The sequence below is a fragment of the Leptodactylus fuscus genome, chromosome 1, assembly GCF_031893055.1.
Source record: "Leptodactylus fuscus isolate aLepFus1 chromosome 1, aLepFus1.hap2, whole genome shotgun sequence".
NCBI lineage: Eukaryota > Metazoa > Chordata > Amphibia > Anura > Leptodactylidae > Leptodactylus > Leptodactylus fuscus.
In genome coordinates, this window is record NC_134265.1 from 178,782,111 (window position 1) to 178,802,895 (window position 20,785).

Consider the following 20,785-nt stretch of genomic DNA (forward strand, 5'->3'; position numbering starts at 1 on the left):
GTACAGACCAAAAGTTTGGACACACCTTCTCGTTCAAAGAGTTTTCTGTATTTTCATGACTATGAAAATTGTAGATTCACACTGAAGGCATCAAAACTATGAATTAACACATGTTGAATTATATCCAGAAACAAAGAACAAAAGTAGACGGCACTGCTCACTCCAAAATAACGGCAAAATAATAATCCACTATGAAGAGTAAAATCTCTTGGGTTGGGAATTTCTTCTGACGAAAAGTGGTGCTCACAACCCTTAGAAAAAACAGTAGCAAAAGTAGAGTAGTAAAGGTATGGGTGGGCACTCACCAATCAGTAGACGGCAAATCTTTTCTTTGTATAAAAAGTATTTCTTTTATTCAGAACATAGTAAAATAAGTCCTCAGGGAGGGAAAGATAACGTAATTGGCAAAGAAAAAAAGGCAACAGCCGTTTCGCGTTATCGAACGCTTTTTCAAGCCTAATATGCAATTGCCTAATATGCATATTAGGCTTGAAAAAGCGTTCGATAACGCGAAACGGCTGTTGCCTTTTTTTCTTTGCCAATTACGTTATCTTTCCCTCCCTGAGGACTTATTTTACTATGTTCTGAATAAAAGAAATACTTTTTATACAAAGAAAAGATTTGCCGTCTACTGATTGGTGAGTGCCCACCCATACCTTTACTACTCTACATGTTGAATTATATACTTAACAAAAAAGTATGAAATAACTGAAATTTATCTTATATTCTAGGTTCTTCAAAGTAGCCTCCTTTTGCTTTGATTACTGCTTTGCACATTCTTCCTATTCTCTTGATGAGCTTCAAGATGTAGTTACCTGAAATGGTCTTCCAACAGTTTTGAAGGAGTTCCCAGAGATGCTTAGCACTTGTTAGTCCTTTTGCCACTCTGCGGTCCAGCTCACCCCAAACCATCTTGATTGGGTTCAGGTCTGGTGACTGTGGAGGCCAGGTCATCTGGTGTAGCACCCATCACTCTCCTTCTTAGTCAATTACACAGCCCGGAGGTGTGTTTGGGATCATTGTCCTGTTGAAAAATAAATGATGGTCCAACTAAACGCAAACCGGATGGAATAGCAGCATGCCGCTGCAAGATGCTGTGGTAGCCATGCTGGTTCAGTATGCCTTCAATTTTGAATAAATCCCCAACAGTGTCACCAGCAAAGCACCCCCACACCTCCTCCTCCATGCTTCATGGTGGGAACCAAGCATGTAGAGTCAGTTCATCCATTCACCTTTTCTGCGTCGCACAAAGACATGGTGGTTGGAACCAAAGATCTCAAATTTGGACTCATCAGACCAAAGCACAGATTTCCACTGGTCTAATGTCCATTCCTTGTGTTCTTTAGTCCAAACAAGTCTCTTCTGCTTATTGACTGTCCTTAGCAGTGGTTTTCTAGTAGCTATTTTACCCTCAAGGCCTGCTGCACAAAGTCTCCTCTTAACAGTTGTAGAGATGTGTCTGCTGCCAGAACTCTGAGGCATTGACTTGGTCTCTAATCTGAGCTGCTGTTAACCTGCGATTTTTGAGACTGGTGAGTCGGATGAACTTAATCTCTGCAGCAGAGGTGACTCTTGGTCTTCCTTTCCTGGGGCGGTCCTCAAGTGAGCCAGTTTCTTTGAAGCTCTTGATGGTTTTTGCAACTCCACTTGGGGACACTTTCAAAGTTTTCCCAATTTTTCGCACTGACTGAGCTTTATTTCTTAAAGTAATGATGGCCACTCATTTTTCTTTACTTAGCTGCTTTTTTCTTGCCATAATACGAAGAATTCTAACAGTCTATTCAGTAGGACTATCAGCTGTGTATCCATCTGACTTCTGCACAACACAACTGATGGTCCCAACCCCATTTATAAGGCAAGAAATCCCACTTATTAAACCTGACAGGGCACACCTGTGAAGTGAAAACCATTTCCGGTGACTACCTCTTGAAGCTCATCAAGAGAATGCCAAGAGTGTGAAAAGCAGTAATCAAAGCAAAAAGAGGCTACTTTGAAGAACCTAGAATATAAGACATATTTTCAGTTGTTTCACACATTTTTGTTAAGTATTTAATTCCACATGTGTTAGTTCATAGTTTTGATGTCTTCAGTGTGAATCTACAATTTTCATAGTAGAGATTTTTCAAGCAGCTCTGGGGACGCCCCCAGTGCTGTGAGAAAAATTATTTGCATACTGAAGAAAACCGGGAATATCTAATGAATGGCAGCGCAGACTTCTAAAGGTAGGAGAAAAATAGTCTCTCTTAAGGCTATTCCTATGTGTTATAGGCATTCTAATGATGGTATCCCTTTAAAAACTGTTGAAAATGCTAACCAAAAATTACTTGTGTGAATGAGAACCCGTGCATGTGCTGGGTTCTTGGCTAAACAGAAAAGACAGCACATGGGTGATAGATTTCAACATGGCTAGCACACTGGCAAAGTACTGTAAAATGCAAATCCCATCCACACATTCCAGAAAAATATGAGCAGCACAAACGCTGTGGTTTTGGAAATCAGTGTGACAATTATACCTACAGAAATGCCGCCGGATGCTTTATAGGCATAATGGAAGCAGAAAGTCTACAAAGGTTCTACATACTTTCTGTATCAAACACGGCAGGAAAAACTGCGATGTGTTGTCTTTCCTCAAGCGCTTTTTGGCTATGTGGAACCTTAGCCTAAGAGCTTATTTGTACGGCTGGTTTTTCTTTTTACTGTCAATCAGTGGCACCTTCCCACACAGACAATAAAGCGAAAAACAAAAATAACTGCACTTCAGATTGTGCTACCTGTCCAGGAGACTGTACCTGAATTGAACATGCTACAAGATTTACATGCCTTAGGGCTCGTTCACATCTGCGCCCAGTCTCCGTTCTGCAGGTTCGTGTTTCCTGCACAAAACTGAGCAGGAGACAGAAAGCTCAGCATTTGAATGGGTTTGAAAGATGTCCGGCCGCGAGCGTTTTATGCTCTACGCCGCAAAACCGTTTTTAAAAAAAATCAGATACAGAGTCGGACATGCAGTACTCTGTGTCCGGTTTAAAAAAAACTCGGTTTCACGGCAGAGCGCATAAAACGTTCACCGCCGCACCCGGTCTGACAGCTTTCCGTCTTCTGCAAGCAGAAGACGGAAAGCTCAGAACGGACTCCGGGCGCTAATGTGAACCTAAGCGTTAGCAGACTATGTTTAGCCCATGATGTATACTCAGACTTGGCTCCTGCCATACAAATAGACAAAGTTCAGGCTTTCTCTTGTGTGTTTTGCTGTAAATTTACCACATATGTTACCCTTCACCAGAGCAAATCCACATGCCCTTAAAATCTGCAAAAATGTGACTTAGTTATATTTGGAATTATCTAGTAATGTGAAGAGGAAGCCACAAAGCAATGCCCTGAGAGTCATTAAACCAAGTCTAAGATTTGACGAGAAAGAGCCTTTTGCATAGCCCACGGTGTACACAGCTGCAGCGGCTCCCTCAGTCACTCTCCTGGCGCCATTTCCTCACATCCCGCCACCTCCCTCCCAGGAAACCGTTATCTGCGCCACCTCCTATTTTCTTGCCAGTCATGCCCGCGTCACACGTTCTAAGAAATGGCTTCATTTCCCGTAAAAGCTCCGCAGCCTCAGCCCAGCCTGTCCCCACGTATCCCCGCCTCAGTCACACAACAACGTCCCCTCACCCAATTAAGCTGTGGCTCCCCCTCCCCCATGTGACCGTTGCTCCCTAAGCCGGTCCATTGACAGCACGCTGCCTCGCCCACCCCGTTACACAAGCGCTAGCTTTCTAGCCCCGCCCCGTCCACTAGCCACGCCCAGTACACCCTGCCTATTTACTAGTCTTGCGGCCGGCGTTTATCAGTCTGCGATCTGCCCGTCTGTCCCAGGTTACCGGCACCATGGTCCGATCTATAGAGAATCTGGTAAGATGGGTAGCGGCCATAGCAGGTCACACACACTGGCATCTTGTGCCATGTGACTGTGCCACGTGGGAGAAGCCAATGTGTAGCTTCACTTGATAGTTTTTAGGGGCTGCAACATGTGTGTGGGGCATAGTCACATGTACATCTACTGTGAGCACGGATCAGGGTTATGTGATGGTTACTGTGTAGCAGAGCTGAGTTTGTTGTGTAATTCCCGTTTAGTATGGTGACTTGTATCTAGTATAGCAGTGTCCTATAATGTGCTCAGCTCTACTACACCTGTATATACAGAAGGAGCTGGATATTGTCCCATCATAGACCTTTCTATACTACAATGTAATAACACAGTCCTGAGCCAGCACTATTACATTGTATGACCATAGGATTTGCTTCTGGAGTCTCTAGTATGAGTTTGCCAGCACTGCATCATTTGCAACTCAAGGATGACTTGGCATATCTCGTCTCTTGGAGACGTCTATCAATGTGCCATGTTCTTTGATCTAGCAGTCTGCAGACTCAAATGGGTTCTCCTTGGCTTCTAGCTCTGATAAGATGTGAGTAAATAATATTTAGCAGTTATGTATAATATAAATACGTATACATTGCCTAGCATGAAATATTAATAAATAATATATTTTGTTTATATAGCACCACCATGTTCTGCAGCGCTGTACAATATGTAGGGTACAAGTACAGACAAAAAGATACGTTTACAAAGAAATAGTCACTTCATACAATGGGACTGAGGGCCCTGCACACAAGAGCTTACAATCTATGTATCTATTGTAGACCATGTGAGAAGCAAATGTTACTGCCACTCAATAGTAAGACCTTCCTCTACTGATCACTAATGTTGCTTGGTAAACTCTTAAGTTAAAGTTGTTTATTAGGCAAATACGGGCTCCGTGGGCTATGTCCACGTCTGTGTCAGAGTCCGTCATGCACAACTTTTCATCCGGCAGTATGACTTTGAAAATCAAAGTTACCCAATGACCCTTATTATAGTCATTTGGGATTCTTAGTTATCTATCATTATAGGGATCCATTTGTTAAGCTGTTCTTCTGGTCCTGCGACAGATATGACAGAACCTTCAAATACGAGAAGATTGCAGACAACAGAGTGATCTGAGGTGTAGTCTGTCCCCTTTGCTCTTTCAGTAAGGGCCCACTCTCACACATTTCTGTGACTATTGGCTACTTAGCTACTAGAATTTTCCTTGTCTAGATGGGTTATGTATTTTTTATAAATAGTTCCTCGTTTCGAAAAATACATTTTGTTACAAAAGCAACTACATTTTTTTTTTCCTCTCCTAATCCAGGATAACCTGTTTTCTTGTCAGTAAACTGTGACCAAACTGGATTTTTCTTGTTTCTGTTTCTCTCGAGCTGTAATAAAGATACCTTTGTAAACATGAGCAGGGATTGTCAATACAGTAAAATTTGTTGTTCAAAGAGCTTACACTTATATGTATCGATAAGTTTGAATGAAAGAATGGTCATTTGACATGTCCTCAAGTATTATTAAGGCTGCCGTTACAGGACATAAGATAACAATGTTGCACTACTATATTGTATCTAAGGATAGTGAATGTGGATCAGTCTTTGTGTCAGTGAAAAAAATAAAGAATGACTTTCACAGTTTTTTCTTAAAGTTTCCCACTTATACGCATTAAAAAGCAGTTACCTGGGAAACCTGCAGACCCCATAGACTGTAATGGGGTCCATGTGGTTTCCACTCAGTGTCTTGCAGCCAGCACTTTTCTCTCCACATGTTTTGTGTTGAAACCAAACATAAACCCCACAGACCCCATTATAGTCTTTGGGGTCCGTGTGTTTTCCCAGGTAACCGCTTTTCTATGCATATAAGTTTCCATTTGGGGGGTCCCTAAGCAGACTTCCCAAACAGAAACCCAAACACAGATGTGAATGGAGCCTTAAGGACAACTGCAGGCCATTAAATTATTGGCGGTTCAGGCTTAATGAATGTGGTGGTTTGTCTTGACACTATATTTTTAATTATATTTACACCAGAAAACAATTACAGTATTACTCCAGGTCACTGAAAGCTGCCTTTAGAATAGTGATGTAGTAATTCCATGCTGTTTTCTTCTGTATGGTATAATATAATTAGCAGTTTGTTTGGGTTTTTTTTTCCTTTCCTCTGGGCATTTTATTAGAAGTAGGTTAGAGCTGGCATGATCTTCAGCTGATCTGTACGCCAGACTGTAAAGCATTACATAATAATTTATGCAGTTATGGGGCGGTGTTCTTATAATATAGCAAGAAATTGAAAGGGATTTTTTTAAGTGTAAGATTTTAAAAACTTTTCAGTGTGTGTATGTATGTGTGTGTGTATGTATATATATATATATATATATATATATATATATATATATATATATATATATAATTTTTTTTTTTTTAATACAGCATGTCCTATTCTTGTCCATTCAATTCTAGTGGATCATTGAAGAATGCAGAATACACTGAGGCAACAAAGATGTTAAACCCCTTTCTGACATCTGCCATAATAGTAACTAAACAAAGTAAAACATAAATAGATTAGGTATCCCTGCATATGGAAATAACAAAACTACAAACTTCTATAAATATTTTTCCTACAATTCTTTGAGTCAAAACCAGTAGTGGATTTAATAGAAGGGGGAAGTATAAGTGCTTGTTAAGCAGGGGGGAAAAAAACGTGGCGGCAACGCATTGTGGTTTTTCACAGGAACTTTGCCGAGGATTCCTCTGCTGGCTTTCTGCTTTAATTATACCTATAGGGAAACCGCCTGCATCACTGTTCTGAGAACATCCACATACAACTGAGAAAATAAATATTTCCATAAAACATTACCACTTCTCTGCTCTCTGAGCCATTCGCCTTGCAGCTGTAGAGTAGTATTGTACTTTTTGACCAGATGTCCATATTTATTTCAGAGTGCCTCTTAAAATATCAATGCTACTGCCCACTTCACTAATATAGCCTAATTTTGATCAACACTAAAAGGCTTTTATTTTTGGAATAGCAAATGCTCAGGTTGACATCAGATGACATATGTCATTGGACCTTTCACATCTGGTGACAAGTCCTCTTTAGCCCTACTGAGAATCAAAACCACATGCTGATGTCGATGTTGGTTGCATTGTGACCACTACCTTGGGAGTCGCCCTTAGTTTCCTTGCAGAAAACCTTTTTTCACGGATAGGACTCAGACCGATTCATTTCTATGGGCTCGTACCCTTGACCATGATTGTACATGGTCACGTGTGTAGGCTGACAGTACAGGCGGCAAAGTATAGCACAGGCCCTACTCCTGTCCAATTTTACAGCTCTTTTTCTGTGGCTCCTATTCATTTAATGAAAGGGTCCACGGGTGCATGGGCATCGCACGGCTCAGTGCAAATCTGATAGTTGCATGTTTCTGCTTAGCAAATAGGCAGGTGCGGTTTCCAAAAACCTTTAATTACAGTGTATTCTCAATTCATAAAGTGATCAATGGGAGTCTGATGTTTTGGACCCCCACAAATCCTGAGAAATAAAGGGACTTTAGCACTGATTCACTGCTGTTGTCCCTTCGACCTCATTTGAACAATTTCAATACACTATGATCTGCATTCACTGATACTTAAACATTTGCTCATAATAAATCTTGTGATTTAAGCATCCTAACAAAGAATAGTGTGTTCTGTGGTTTTCTACTATAACATGTCCTTTAAACAATGGCCTCTAGGTCAAGTGAATAGGACCCCCTGCAGTTCCCTACGCAGTCATGAGTTGTTAAATTTTATTTTTAAAAACTCCCTTTTATCAAGCCTAATATTTTTTACAGGATGAGCCTTACACTGTAATGTAGGGAGTGGTACTTTGTCCATATTAACACAAATATATCTGAACTGTTTCCTTCTTGGTTGTTTAAACAAAATATGCAACTAGGAATTTCCCATTGAGCAATAGATTAAGTACATTTTTCTTCCTGTATAACAAGTGTTTGTACAGTATGACTCAAATGACTTTCAAGTTGCTTTATAGTTCAGCTCTATTTTAAAGGGGTTTTCCCATCTCACTGTTTCAGCAGTTTGTCTGCTGTCTCTTCTTCTCACTTCCTGTACCCCCCCCCCCCAGCTTGCTGAGGTACACTATGAAGTATTACACTACTTATGCAGATGCTTGTAGAGAAGGGACTTTGTGTCATTTGTGTGTTTACATTGAGAGATAACAGACAGGGCTTTATCACCAAACTGCAATATAGCTTTGTAATTCACTCTGTACATAAGATAATCCTACCCAACGCTTTTACATTATTATTAGAGATGAGCAAGTACTGTTCGGATCAGCCGATCCGAACAGCACGCTCCATAGAAATGAATGGATGCACTTGGTACTTCCGCTTTGACGCCGGCCGCTTAACCCCCCCGCGTGCCGGCTACGTCCATTCATTTCTATGCGAGCGAGTACTGTTCGGATCAGCCGATCCGAACAGCACGCTCCATAGAAATGAATGGATGCACTTGGTACTTCCGCTTTGACGGCGGCCGGCCGCTTAACCCCCCGCGTGCTGGCTACGTCCATTCATTTCTATGCGAGCGTGCTGTTCGGATCGGCTGATCCGAACAGTACTCGCTCATCTCTAATTATTATTTTTTCCTTTAAAGGACAATCTATAGTCACAGCTCAGGGATATGGGAATGAATGATGCTTGGCATATGTATAAGAAGGGTTGATAGTGTCCAGTGTGGTCTCTCTCTACGTTGCTGTATACATTCAGATTTCTATTATCTCCAGAGTCAGTATGCAGTTTCTACATGACTGGAGAAGTATTAGATTACAGTTCTGAAGAAAGGCCTTACATAACAATGCTGCTGAGTCACTATGTGTAATCCGAATTCCTCTTGTAATGTTTCTCCTGAGGTAATGCGGATACGGAAATTAGTTTAACCCTTCACAGTAAATGGCAGAATCACAATGAATTCAAGTGAGAGACATTATCTTGACAACTTGTAAATGACAACGCTCTCATAATTTTTAAGTAGATTTTTTTAAATCTTTTTTTTTACTTATGTAGACTAGTTATGTAGAGAATTAAAAGCAGTGCCTCATGAACATAACACCTGTCCATATTAATCTTATATAGTGAGGTTTCCTGCACATACCCTATTTCTTTGAGCTGGAATGCAGGGCCACTAACTGCATATTACATTCTGGTGGACTTCAACCACCCATATATTACATGAAAGGCCATTTATCTGAATGGCTGCCATGTAGTATTGCATTTGTAGTAGACATTTGGAAATGTCATTCAGTGTAAGCTGACCAGCCAGGTCATTGCTGTAGCTCCCTTATGAAAAGTGAGATCTGATAGGAGTTGGTTTATTCATAGTTACAATGCTTGGGTTTGATCTTCATTTACTTGTGCGATCTGTTAGCAGATTAACAAAGTTGAGCTTCTGCATGTACACAAACATCTTGTATAAATATACGCCTTTTGTTAGGGTAGTCTGGGAATAGGATGTTTGTTCATTCACTAGGACAAGTTGGAACCCCTTCAAAGAGTTATTTGCATCTGTTAATAGGTGCCATTCCACCAGCCCATTTGGAATTTTTTTCTGTAGCCCCCACCATTCCCGGAGGAATCAGTGTTGTTAGTTTTGGTGCCTGCTACTTAGGTTCTCTACTGTCAGATGAGCAGTCTCAGGCAGGAGCACATAAGGGGATGTGATTTGGAGCTCCAATCAGAGGTCAAGAGTATCAGAACTAAGAACCACACCTCTTGCCTGCTCCTTCTTGACAATACCCCACCTGACAGTAAAAAAAAAAACAGATAGTATATCCAAAAAAAGAGAATAATGGGCACAATCCCTAATAATATATAAGGAGTGCCTGCTCGAGAGCTCAAAAGGATACAGATATAACCCAAGACGAAGAATTAAAAAAAAAAAAAAAAAATCCACATTGAGTAATACAGGGTGTTGTCTAATCTGACAAACAACCCCTGCCCCGACAAATAACTGCAGAGAAAAGAAGTATAAATGTATACACACAATAATGTAGTAAATCAACCACCGCTAAAGTAATATGCATCTGCATATGCATCAATGTATCTGCTGAAATGCCCTATAAAGCACGAAAACCCTACGGAGTACAGAAAATGCACAATGTACAAAAATAGACAATCGGGGCATGTACAAATATGTGAACAAATCTAGAAAAACGATCCCTATCCTATCCCTAAACCATGAGAAGATAAAAAGTGTATAGTATGGTTTCTAACAAACGCCAAAAATGTGAAATTATATCGGTAATACCGATGCCCCAATCACATGACCATGGTCAGAGTTTTATCCTCTAGAAGTAACAGAATGAATGACAACAAGCAGAGATCTAGAAAACCGTGAGGAATTGATACAGAAAGTATATTGGAAAATTGTATAACTTTTTATTGTACATTTGTTTGTTAATATTGGTCTGAAAGTGGCCAACCCCTTTAAATACTTTTCAAAAGGAAATGGTGTTTAAATTTATTTATTTATTTTTTATTTCAGGCTGAATTTAATGCTGCACTGAGTGAGGCTGGTGACAAACTTGTAGTAATTGACTTCACTGCCGTATGGTGTGGGCCATGTAAAATGATTGCACCTTTCTTTGCTGTAAGTATCTTGTCTCTGTGTTAACTTATGTACAGGTGGCTGTTTCTTTAGACCGCCCATCCACCAGCTATTCACCTCCACTGTTTCCTCCCATGTGTACACTTCCTCAGCTGAGCATGCACGTGTTCTCAATAGGAACATCTCTGGCCATAGTCTTTTTTTTTCCTTAAAGGGGTATTCCCATGAACATAATCATATCTATATTTGTAGATAATTAAAAGTTAAACATTTTCGCAAATGTAAGTAGTTAAAAATTCTGCAGTGTTTTAAAGATTTTCTCTAACTTTCGTAGTGGTGACAATCTATTATTTTGATCGGTTGCCAATGGTTACGGCCACTAATGTAGAAACTTTCTATGGTCTGGGACTTGTCAAGATAGCTATGATTTCTTATTGTAGCTGGGTTATCAGACAGGGACACTACATGTATCAGAAGATATCCCGGTCACAATAAGGAAATCATGGCTGATTTTCTGACCTTAGAAAGTTCCTGCATTCATGGTCGTATCCAATGGCAACCGATAAAGACAACAGACTGTGACCAAAATCTTTAAAACTCTGCAAAATGTTTAATTAGTTATATTTGTAAAAATGTTTAACTTAATTATCTTCAAATTTAAAAATGACTATGTACATGGGGAAAAATGATTAGGGATATTGAAATCCAACATGCCCAGTCCAACATAGCCATTAGAGGAGAGTAGGGATAATCCCTTATTATACATCTCCAAAGGCTATGGTAAAAATTTACAATATAATTGGAATGATGCAGATTTGCAAATATGCCACGTGCCCTGAATTCAATGTAGGTTTCTTTGCTACATGTAGAAGAAGTTTTGAAATCCCCATCTACTTACATTGTAGTGCAAGTTATGTATATGAAAGATGGGAGACCAGTGCCCAGTACCAAGACTCTGCTCTGTACCATTCTCTAAATAGGCAGTTGTGAGCTTCATAAACAGATGAGCACTCACACTTAGATGTTTCTGATGTTCCTGTTATTTTCCAAGTTACTAGAGACTGCCAACCAGAGTTTGTGGATCTGTTGCATACTCTGCACCACCCACCCTAATAAATTGTTTACAGTTCTCATCCTAGTTTTGTCCCATATTGTGCAGCACAAAAGAAGATAAATTAAAGGGGCTCTATTATTGGGAAAAGTCATTTTTAACTAAGCACATACTTGCATAGCCTTTAGAAAGGCTATTCCACGCATACATTTTATGTTAATCGTCTCAGTTTTTTTTAATGAGCCCGTTTTTATTGATATGCTAATTAGCCTCCAGCGAGCACCCTGAAGTGTCTGCGTGCACTGTCTGATATTCTCTGTTATGTTTGTGTGAGAGCAGGGAGATGAGTCATCAGCAGTAACAGCCTGTGCTGTACACACACATAGGAGAGAATAGCAGACAGTGCTCGCTGAGACTTCTGGTGCACGCTGGAGGCTAATTAGCATATGCATAAAAAAAACAGGCTCATTCAAAAACTACTGAGGCAATTTACATACAAAAGGTAGGTGTGGAATAGCCTTTCTAAAGGCTATGCAAGAATGTGCTTAGTTAAAAATGACTTTTCCCAATTATAGTGCCCCTTTAATGTATTGTTCCAATACAGTTGGATACCACTGCACTCTTGTATAACCCTATAGAATAGGTGCACAGCTAAATAAGTGTAAGGTTAAGGCCCCATGTAACGAAAAGCAGCAAAAAAAAAGTCCGAAAAATTGCACCTGAAGTGCATCACGTTTTTTTCTCCCTTAGCATTTTTAATAGCTTTTTTTGGAAATCAAAGCGTTTTCGCAATGTGTATTTTCTGCAGCGTGAGGATAGGATTCGCTAGAATCCCAATCACGTTGCAGGGACTGTAAAACGCCATGGTTTACACCATATGAGGTTCTGGCCTAATGGTGATTAATTTTTTTTATTACGGCCAATAAAATTGGATTATTTTGATTACTGTGGGCCTTTGTGGGAGGAACGTTGATCTGCGGTGGCTGCAATACCGAGTAAATTCCTGTATCTATCCATATGAAAAATGCTAGTATTTGTTGGCCTATTCTAGTGTTGTATATCTAAATACTGAACACCGGTACTTCTGTACCCTGTAGTATTGAAATTGCTCTTATATGACCAGGATTACTACAAATACTGTTGCATTTTTTTCCTTTACACTTGAAATGAATTCTAGAAAGCGTAGGCTCACAATTGTTTAGAACATTGGGGAAGTGCTCATAATTCAGTTCTTTTACATGAAGAAACGGCCTTATTTCCGATGGACATCAGCTGTCTATAGGCAAGCATTCTACTTGTTTTAAAGCATGTCTATGGTTGAAATTAATTTACACTGACTTATTTTTTAGAAACTCTTTCTATAACTCACAGTTTAATTTCCTTCTCATACATAATGTAAATCCCCCTCATAAGTCAGAATACAGAGCTGTCGGTAGCAAATACTAGTACACCCAGCCATTTGTTTGAAAAGCAAGCATATAGCGCTACATTTCCTCTGGGCTGCTACAAGGAAAATGTATGGCCAGCCACATTTTGCGCAATGATCAGCTTAAAGGGTCAACCTCTAGTGGCTGCCTATAATGAGTTGTCTTCATGAGATGACCTTTGTTAATACACCTTTTGTGTCCATTCCTGGATTCAGCTTTAAAATTTCAGCAAAATATGTGTATGTATATTGTAGCTGCAGTTATATCAGTTTATGATCATAAACACAGTTTTAACATCTTGATCATTCTTGTGTTTGTTTCTAGAGCTTGAGTGAAAAATACACTGATGTTGTATTTCTTAAAGTGGATGTGGATGATGCAGCGGTAAAGTATATTTTATTTCAAATCTCTGGTTTTATTCTTGAAATCATCACACTGTATTCACTGAATTTGCTTTATTGCGGTCAACATAAAACCTAGAAGAACATAACACAATAACATCACAAGGGATATATAGATACTAGATCTGATACTGATCTGATATTTCAGTCTTACTAAATATAATCTGTTTATTGTGTTTGTTTTTTCACAATGAAACCTGTTGTACTTCTGTTTTATTGGAGACCTTGATCTAAAATATAAAGCTTCACTTTTATTGAAAAAGTATATAAGAAAAATCTAGAAATAAACAACAAAAAAACTAGGACAAAAACAAAATTTACATTAATACCACCCGGTCACAACAGTGTATAGCAGGCATGTATATGTCCAGCCTATATCTGAGAGGTGAGAATAGCTCATCCTCAATCTGCCTGGACGCTCTCAACCAAATGTGCATGCATAGTTAGACCTATGAAGCGGCAACCCATATATTATGATGTATACAATGCTGTAGAAACAATGGATCCCCTGCTATCCTGAGGCTACTAGCCTAATATCACACCATCAGGACTGTGAAAGGATAGAAAGCCCAATGCACATGGGTATTAGTCACTTCAGCGCTGCAGCTGACAAGTAGAACTGACTAAGTTGCCAAACTGGATAGCCCAATAGGGTAGCAGGGTCTTCTTTTCTCTGTCTATGTGTACATTTACTGACAAAATAAAAAAGAAAACAAGCACCGCGCAGTACCTTGTGCATTAACAGTATTGATGAATAGAGTTGAACACGAGGGTATAAAAGCTGCTCAGCTTCAGAGGTTGTGATTGGATCACAACACCCAGATGAATGTGCCACTAGACCAATTGTATGGGAGCCGCAGGATCCAATCTGTTACAGGATGTGACAATAGAAGCTGGACTAGGACCAACAGCCACACAGATCTTGCTCAGAAATAATATGGTGAAGAAAATCCGTGCTTACCCATGGAGTCTTAACTTCTATGTGTGCATTTAATCTCTACTGACTAGCTGCTGGGAAAATGGTGAACATTGCACAACAGATGTTGTCTTTTCTCTTGCACACAACAGCTTATTCTGGAAAGTCACCTGAAATGACTGGCAAGCTTTAAAGGGGCTCTATCACTGGATTTTCGTTATTTTAGATAAACATATGCCTGAATAGCCTTTAAAAAGCCTATTCAAGTCCTGCTAATCGTTTCTTAAAAGACCCCCCCCCCCCCCCTGTTTATGCATATGTAAATGAGCCCTCCGTGCACCGTGGGCGTTCCTGTGCACCCCTCACGTCATACTCTGTTCACGCCCTCCTCTGTGGTTCTTCTATATAAGTCCCTCCTCCTGCTTTCGATTCACCACCTTCAACTGTCTCTTCCCTGCTAGTGGCACAGGGCCTGTGACGATGTCACTACTGCTCTGTGATTGGCTTGTCCCTGTGATGACGTCACTACAGGGTCCTTCATCGTCTTCTAAGTAGTGATCTTTGCAGAGCAGGGGCTGCAGCTCCCTTTTTCTATCATAGCATAGATCTACTGTACACATGGAGATCTATGATAGACACAGGGAGCTGCTATTCAGGCATATGTTTATCTAAAATAGTGAAAATCTGGTGATGGAGCCCCTTTAAGTTTCATAACCTCTTTTTCTCCCCTTGATTTTTCTTCTGTGCTCAGCCAAGAATAATGTATATATAAGAGCTAAAATACTTGTCACTGATTTACTTTTGCAGGAATTTACACTGTTACATGTAGAAGGTTTCAGCAGCAGCCTAGTTAGTACCTTGGGAGAAAATAAACGTAATCTTGTCTTGAAGAAAAGAGAACACTTTACACTGATTAACTCCAATGAGTGAGGCTAAATTAGAGCATGCCAACCTCCAGCAGTGCAAAGCTGCAAACTGGCAAAAACGTCAGGCTCCTCTGTGTATTATTGCTGTGTGAACATAGCCTTACAATTCTAGACGTGCCTTGTGTTTCCAAAGAGAAAATAGAATGATATTCCATCTGCTTTGTCTGATGCACTTTGCTCCAGTGCATGCTGTAATGCAGCGTAACGTCTTTTAGAAGCAAGTATTGTATGGTGTTGCTGTACTGCCTCCTGCATGCAGTTTTGAAATGTTAGTTTACCTACTGCATCTTTCTTATGTAAAATATGTTCCTTTTTACAGGACGTTTCTGCACAATGTGAAATCAAATGCATGCCTACCTTTCAATTCTATAAAAATTCAAAACGGGTAGGTATTTGACATTGAAGAACATCTCCGAACATTTATCTTGAATGTAGTGGGCATCATCTGTTCAGCACTACTGGTTACAGTGGTATTGTTGGTCACAATAGAGAATATGAAGAACTGAATTTTGATATATCGGCAGTGCCGCACCTCCCATGAGGCGACCTGAAGCGACCGCTTCAGGCGGCGCTATGCCAGGGCCTCGGGAGGGCGGCATTTTTGCTGACCTAAGCCAGTCCAGAAAGCCCAGGTTCACCCCTGTATATCGGACATCAACGTGAAGTAAGATGAAGCAGTGCAGAAGATTTACTATAAAAAATTATGTACCGTATTTTTCGGACTATAAGACGCACTTTTTTCCCCCAAAATTTCGGAGGAAAATGAGGGTGCGTCTTATAGTCTGAATGTGGGTTTGCAGCATGGCCGCGCTACTGCCACCGCTGGTTTTCTTCAGCGGCAGTAGCGCGGCAATCCGCAGGCCCCGGCAGCTAAGACAGTCCCCGGCATCTGCTGTAATAGACCGGCGGATGCCGGGGAGTGTCTTAGCTGCCGGGGCCTGCAGATTGCCGCGCTACTGCCACCGCTGGTTTTCTTCAGCGGCAGAAGTGTGACAATACTGCAGGCCCCGGCAGCTAAGACACTCTCCGGCATCCGCCGGTCTATTACAGCAGATGCCGGGGAGTGTCTTAGCTGTCGGGGCCTTCAGATTGCCGCGCTACTGCCGCTGAAGAAAACCAGCGGTGGCAGTAGCGCGGCCATGCTGCAAATCCACTCCTCCACCGCAGGTCCCGACAGTCAGTTAGCCCCCCCTTCCCCCCCCCGGCCTCATACCTTTAGTGATGCAGGCCGGCTCCTGCACGGCGAGGCCGCAGGAGCCGACCTGTTCCGATGACAGCTGGGAGCCTAATGAAGGCTCCCAGGCCTGTCATAGATATATATTACTATCGCGGCTGGTCTATGACACTCCACGATAGTAATGTATAGAATCTCCCATAGACGGCAATACACTTGTATTGCCCTCTATGGGACTTGCAATCAAATGATTGCAGGTTCAAGCCCCCTAGGCGGGGGATATTAAAATAGTAAAAAAAAAAAAAAAAAAACACTTAAAAAAAAATATAATAAAAAATAAAATAAATAAAAGTTCACCTCCTTTCCCTAGAATACATATAAAAGTATAACATTACTGTGAAACATATACATTAGGTATCCCTGTGTCTGAAAATGCCCGGTCTACACCTGGCCCCACAAAAAAAACGCCCTATACATCCCCGTACAGCTGCAGGGTCACCTGTCAATGTGGCCTTGCAGCTGTTCCAAAACTACAACTCCCATATATTAAATATTTTACCATTTTTTGCCTGAAAATTTTTTTCCCCTATTTTTCTCCTCTAAAACCTGTGTGCGTCTTATAGTCCAGTGCGTCTTATAGTCCGAAAAATACGGTACACTCATTGGCAGAAAAAAAAAAATAACACGCAGATATATTGCATTGCTGAAAAAGCCTTCAGGCAGTTATGTCTCAGGGGGATATATAAGTGATTATAGGTGTGGTGTAATTAGGCCTTGCCTCAAGAGGGCTTAAATGCTTCCCCCACTGCCCTATAACAAGGCTCTCAGAGGCTAATTTGGGTAATGTACCTCTTGGTGAGACATCATTGACTGCTACATATCCCTTTAACAAAGAACTCCATGATATTTTACCCAGTTGATGACCGAAAGCACACCACTGAACTGAGAGAAGCAGGACGGTCTTTTCAACGAATTGCCCGCCATCTGGGCCATTTTGACCTAGCTGTTAGGAGGTGTTAGAAAGTTTGGTTAACTTAGGACATGTACACACTGTGAACAGAATCTGGATGTTCCAGACATACCACCAGTACAGAGGATTTCTTGACCTGTTGACAAGCACGAGCTACCACAGTTTCTTATTTCATCACCCAGACACTGATGGCATATTAATTACTCACCCCTGTTACTGCCAAGGCCATTTCCAAGCTCTTAGAGGGAAACTTCGTGTTGTGGAGCGAATTACATGTCCTGTCATTAACAGCCTGTCAGGTTGAATTGGTGTTGTGGGCGAAATCAAGATTACTGAGGATTAGCAGCGAATCCAGGTTTTGGATAGGATCCAACAATGGTCCAGTTCAAGTGTGGAAGCCTTGTAGTGAGGACTTCAATCCTGCCTTGTGTGGTGATTTGGGGAGCCCTTGCTCAGTCAGTTATTTCTAGTATAGATACAAGGGACACTAAGGGGCCGTTCACACAGCTGAAAATGAAGAGAAATTTGAGGGGAACATCCGCCACAATTTACCTTCATTTTTCTGTCCTTCAGGTCAGAGTAGAGGAATGCCAGAGCAGAGCTTCGGCATTCCAGCGCGATTTTCAGTTGCCGATTAAGCAGACAATGGGTCTGATCAGAGGGGTGTCTAACAGTGCAAACTTCAGCAAGGTGCTTTTTGTCAGCGTTCTGCTCTGATCTCTGCCTCCTATTGCAAATGAGAGGCAGAATCTGCATCAAAATCGGCACCAGATGCAACTGTGCAATAGACGCTACTGTGAGGTGGGGTGTTTCTGACTGACCGTCAGAAACGCCCTTCTGACTCTGAAGAGATACGGTAATGGCACCGATAGCTCTTCAGCGGGGACACAGAACGGGAAAGCTGACAGTGCGCTGAATTCAGCGCACTGTCAGCTTTCTAGCGATTTATTACACCACATGTGCCCGAGGATGTGAAAGTTCCTCTATAAATGGGCACTGTTGTTTCAACTATCCTGGAATCAATGAATAGTACAGTCAATTATGAGAGACTGTAATATAGCTTATCAGATAGAAATGCCTCTCTCTGCAGTTAAGCTGTTCTTTCTCCTCTGTTAAATGAAATTGCACTGTGAAAATCAATGTTCTGTCCATCATGAGATGGACTGCATGTCACATGACTCCAATGGCTTATCTCTATAAACAGCCGTGGAAAGGAGAGGGGGAAAAGAGTGAGCAGGGAGTGGAGCAGATAACAGTAGATAGAAAGCTCCACCATCAGCACAATTAAAGTTCTTTATTTGCATTAGTCAGTACCTCTGCATGGTCCTGGGGTTGTTTCTAAGTGTGGCAGCTTGTCTGCACCCACCTGTTCAAAAATGGAAACACTAGTTACAGCAAGCAGAGGGGAGAACTGCTAAAAACTGTAGAATGTATGTTATGTAATGACCAGATGTTTCTCCAGATGTACACACACGCATAACAGCTTATCGGGAAATCATGTACTTTTCAAGTAAAGAAATTAATTTTTTTTTTTTTTTCAGATACATGAATTTAGTGGAGCCAACCAGGCCAGTTTGGAACAGAAAGTGCTAGAGTTAAAATAAATGTGCTAAAATGAAGGGTGTCTTCCTATTTTGATTCTATTTTCTGTACATTTTGACCACATTTGAACCATGCTTCAAATACTTATATGAAGGAGACTGCAACAATTCCTGTTTGTTAAAGCTCTAAAGAAAATGCTACTATTTCCAATACTCATTTATTGTACTGTAAAAGGAATGGACCCAATATGTGTTGAATAAAATGGCTGCTAGGCCCCATTATCATTTTCTATTGTGTTATTTTTCAAGTTGATCATGGATATTTAGTTAACTAAGTAACCAGCAAAGGTATAAAGTTATAAATAGAAAATAAAAACTTAAATGGGTTATCTGGTGATTTTAAAATTACCTTAATTTGTTGATGGAAGGGCTGGGTAACAATAGTAAAAACAGCCCCAATAGCACAGGTATTTACCTCACGAAATCAAGTGAGGAGGCGGGAGGCAGAGCGGCGCAAGGGTCATAACCAGTCCATTATCAAGAACACGGCAGATGAATTAAGTTCATTTTAGCTCTCTGGACAACCCCTTCAAAGCTGAAGCCCCCATATGATGGCAAAACTGTGGTGTTTGACAGTCATATTATATCCCATTTACACATTGCAAAAAAAATACAGCAGAAACTCTGATCTTCAAAACCGTTGCGGTTTTGCAAATCGCAGCGCGCCAGTTAAGCCTCTATGGACTTTCTGTGAAAAACTGCAGGAAAAAATGCAATGGGTTTCCACAGTGGTTTTTCCTGCATCGTTTTTTTTGCTGCGGCCCGCTATGTGGGGCCTTAACCTACAGAGGTTTTCCCAAAAACAAATTATCTTCTATACATAGAATAGAGAATAACCGGCATTTCACGACCGACAGCTCAGACCCCTACTGATCTGGAGAACAGGATTATTCTAAATGGAGCAGTAGTCAGATGAGATGTGCGGGGCACCATTCATTTCAGTGGGAGGACCAGAGGACCATTTATAATACAATATACATTTTGACCATATAGTTCATTTGGACAACTGACTACACTTCTATGAGTTTGACACCATTTCAAAACTATAGCTGTAAATATGAAGTTTGACCATCTATTTCCACTATAAGGGTGCATTCACACTGAGTAAACGCTAGCTTATTCTGAACGTAAAACACGTTCAGAATAAGCGGCGTCTAAAGCAGCTCCATTCATTTCTATGGGAGCGGGGATACGAGCGCTCCCCATAGAAATGAATGGGCTGCTTCTTTCACTCCGTGCAGTCCCATTGAAGTGAATGGGGAGTGCCGGCGTATACGGCTAGCTCTGCTCATGCCGGAGCGTACACGCCGGCACTCCCCATTCACTTCAATGGGACTGCACGGAGTGAAAGAAGCAGCCCATTCATTTCTATGGGGAGCGCTCGTATCCCCGCTCCCATAGAAATGAATGGAGCTGCTTTAGACGCCGCTTATTCTGAACGTGTTTTACGTTCAGAATAAGCTAGCGTTTACTCAGTGTGAATGCACCCTAACACTAGTTTTCGTCTCTCCGCAACATTTTGAAGTGTCTGGAAATTTTCTGACCATTCTGCCCTACTCAGTTATGTTAAAAATATGCTAAATGCAGAACAGGAAAGCTGTGGATAGAAGCTAACAGGTTTTAGCTAGGCTATGACTATGGGTAGCAGCACAAGACCTTTTTACCCATGAAACATGATCCGTGTGTTAACCAGATTTACCAGCTTGACCTTCATGCTGGAAGTGGGATTCTTAGCAGTATAGTTATCTATTATTCTAGGAGTCCCTGCCTCCCAGCGACATACTGTCCCATACTGTAATTGATACAGAAC

The 20,785-nt window shown here is 41.1% G+C and overlaps 1 protein-coding gene across 2 annotated transcripts; it reads left to right on the forward strand.

The window, feature by feature from the left end:
• The first annotated feature begins 3,507 nt into the window (after positions 1–3,507).
• Positions 3,508–19,197, forward strand: LOC142211031 (thioredoxin-like). Of its 2 annotated transcripts, XM_075280348.1 has the most exons (6): positions 3,508–3,903; positions 10,447–10,551; positions 13,312–13,371; positions 15,112–15,153; positions 15,550–15,615; positions 18,916–19,197. In XM_075280348.1, exons 1-6 carry the CDS (start codon positions 3,880–3,882, stop codon positions 18,976–18,978), a joined length of 360 nt encoding a protein of 119 aa, XP_075136449.1. In that variant the 5' UTR covers positions 3,508–3,879; the 3' UTR covers positions 18,979–19,197. The 2 variants fall into 2 exon arrangements, with proteins under 2 accessions (XP_075136449.1, XP_075136450.1); XM_075280349.1 differs by lacking the exon at positions 15,112–15,153 and having other exon boundaries at positions 3,525–3,903.
• Positions 19,198–20,785: the final 1,588 nt, after the last annotated feature.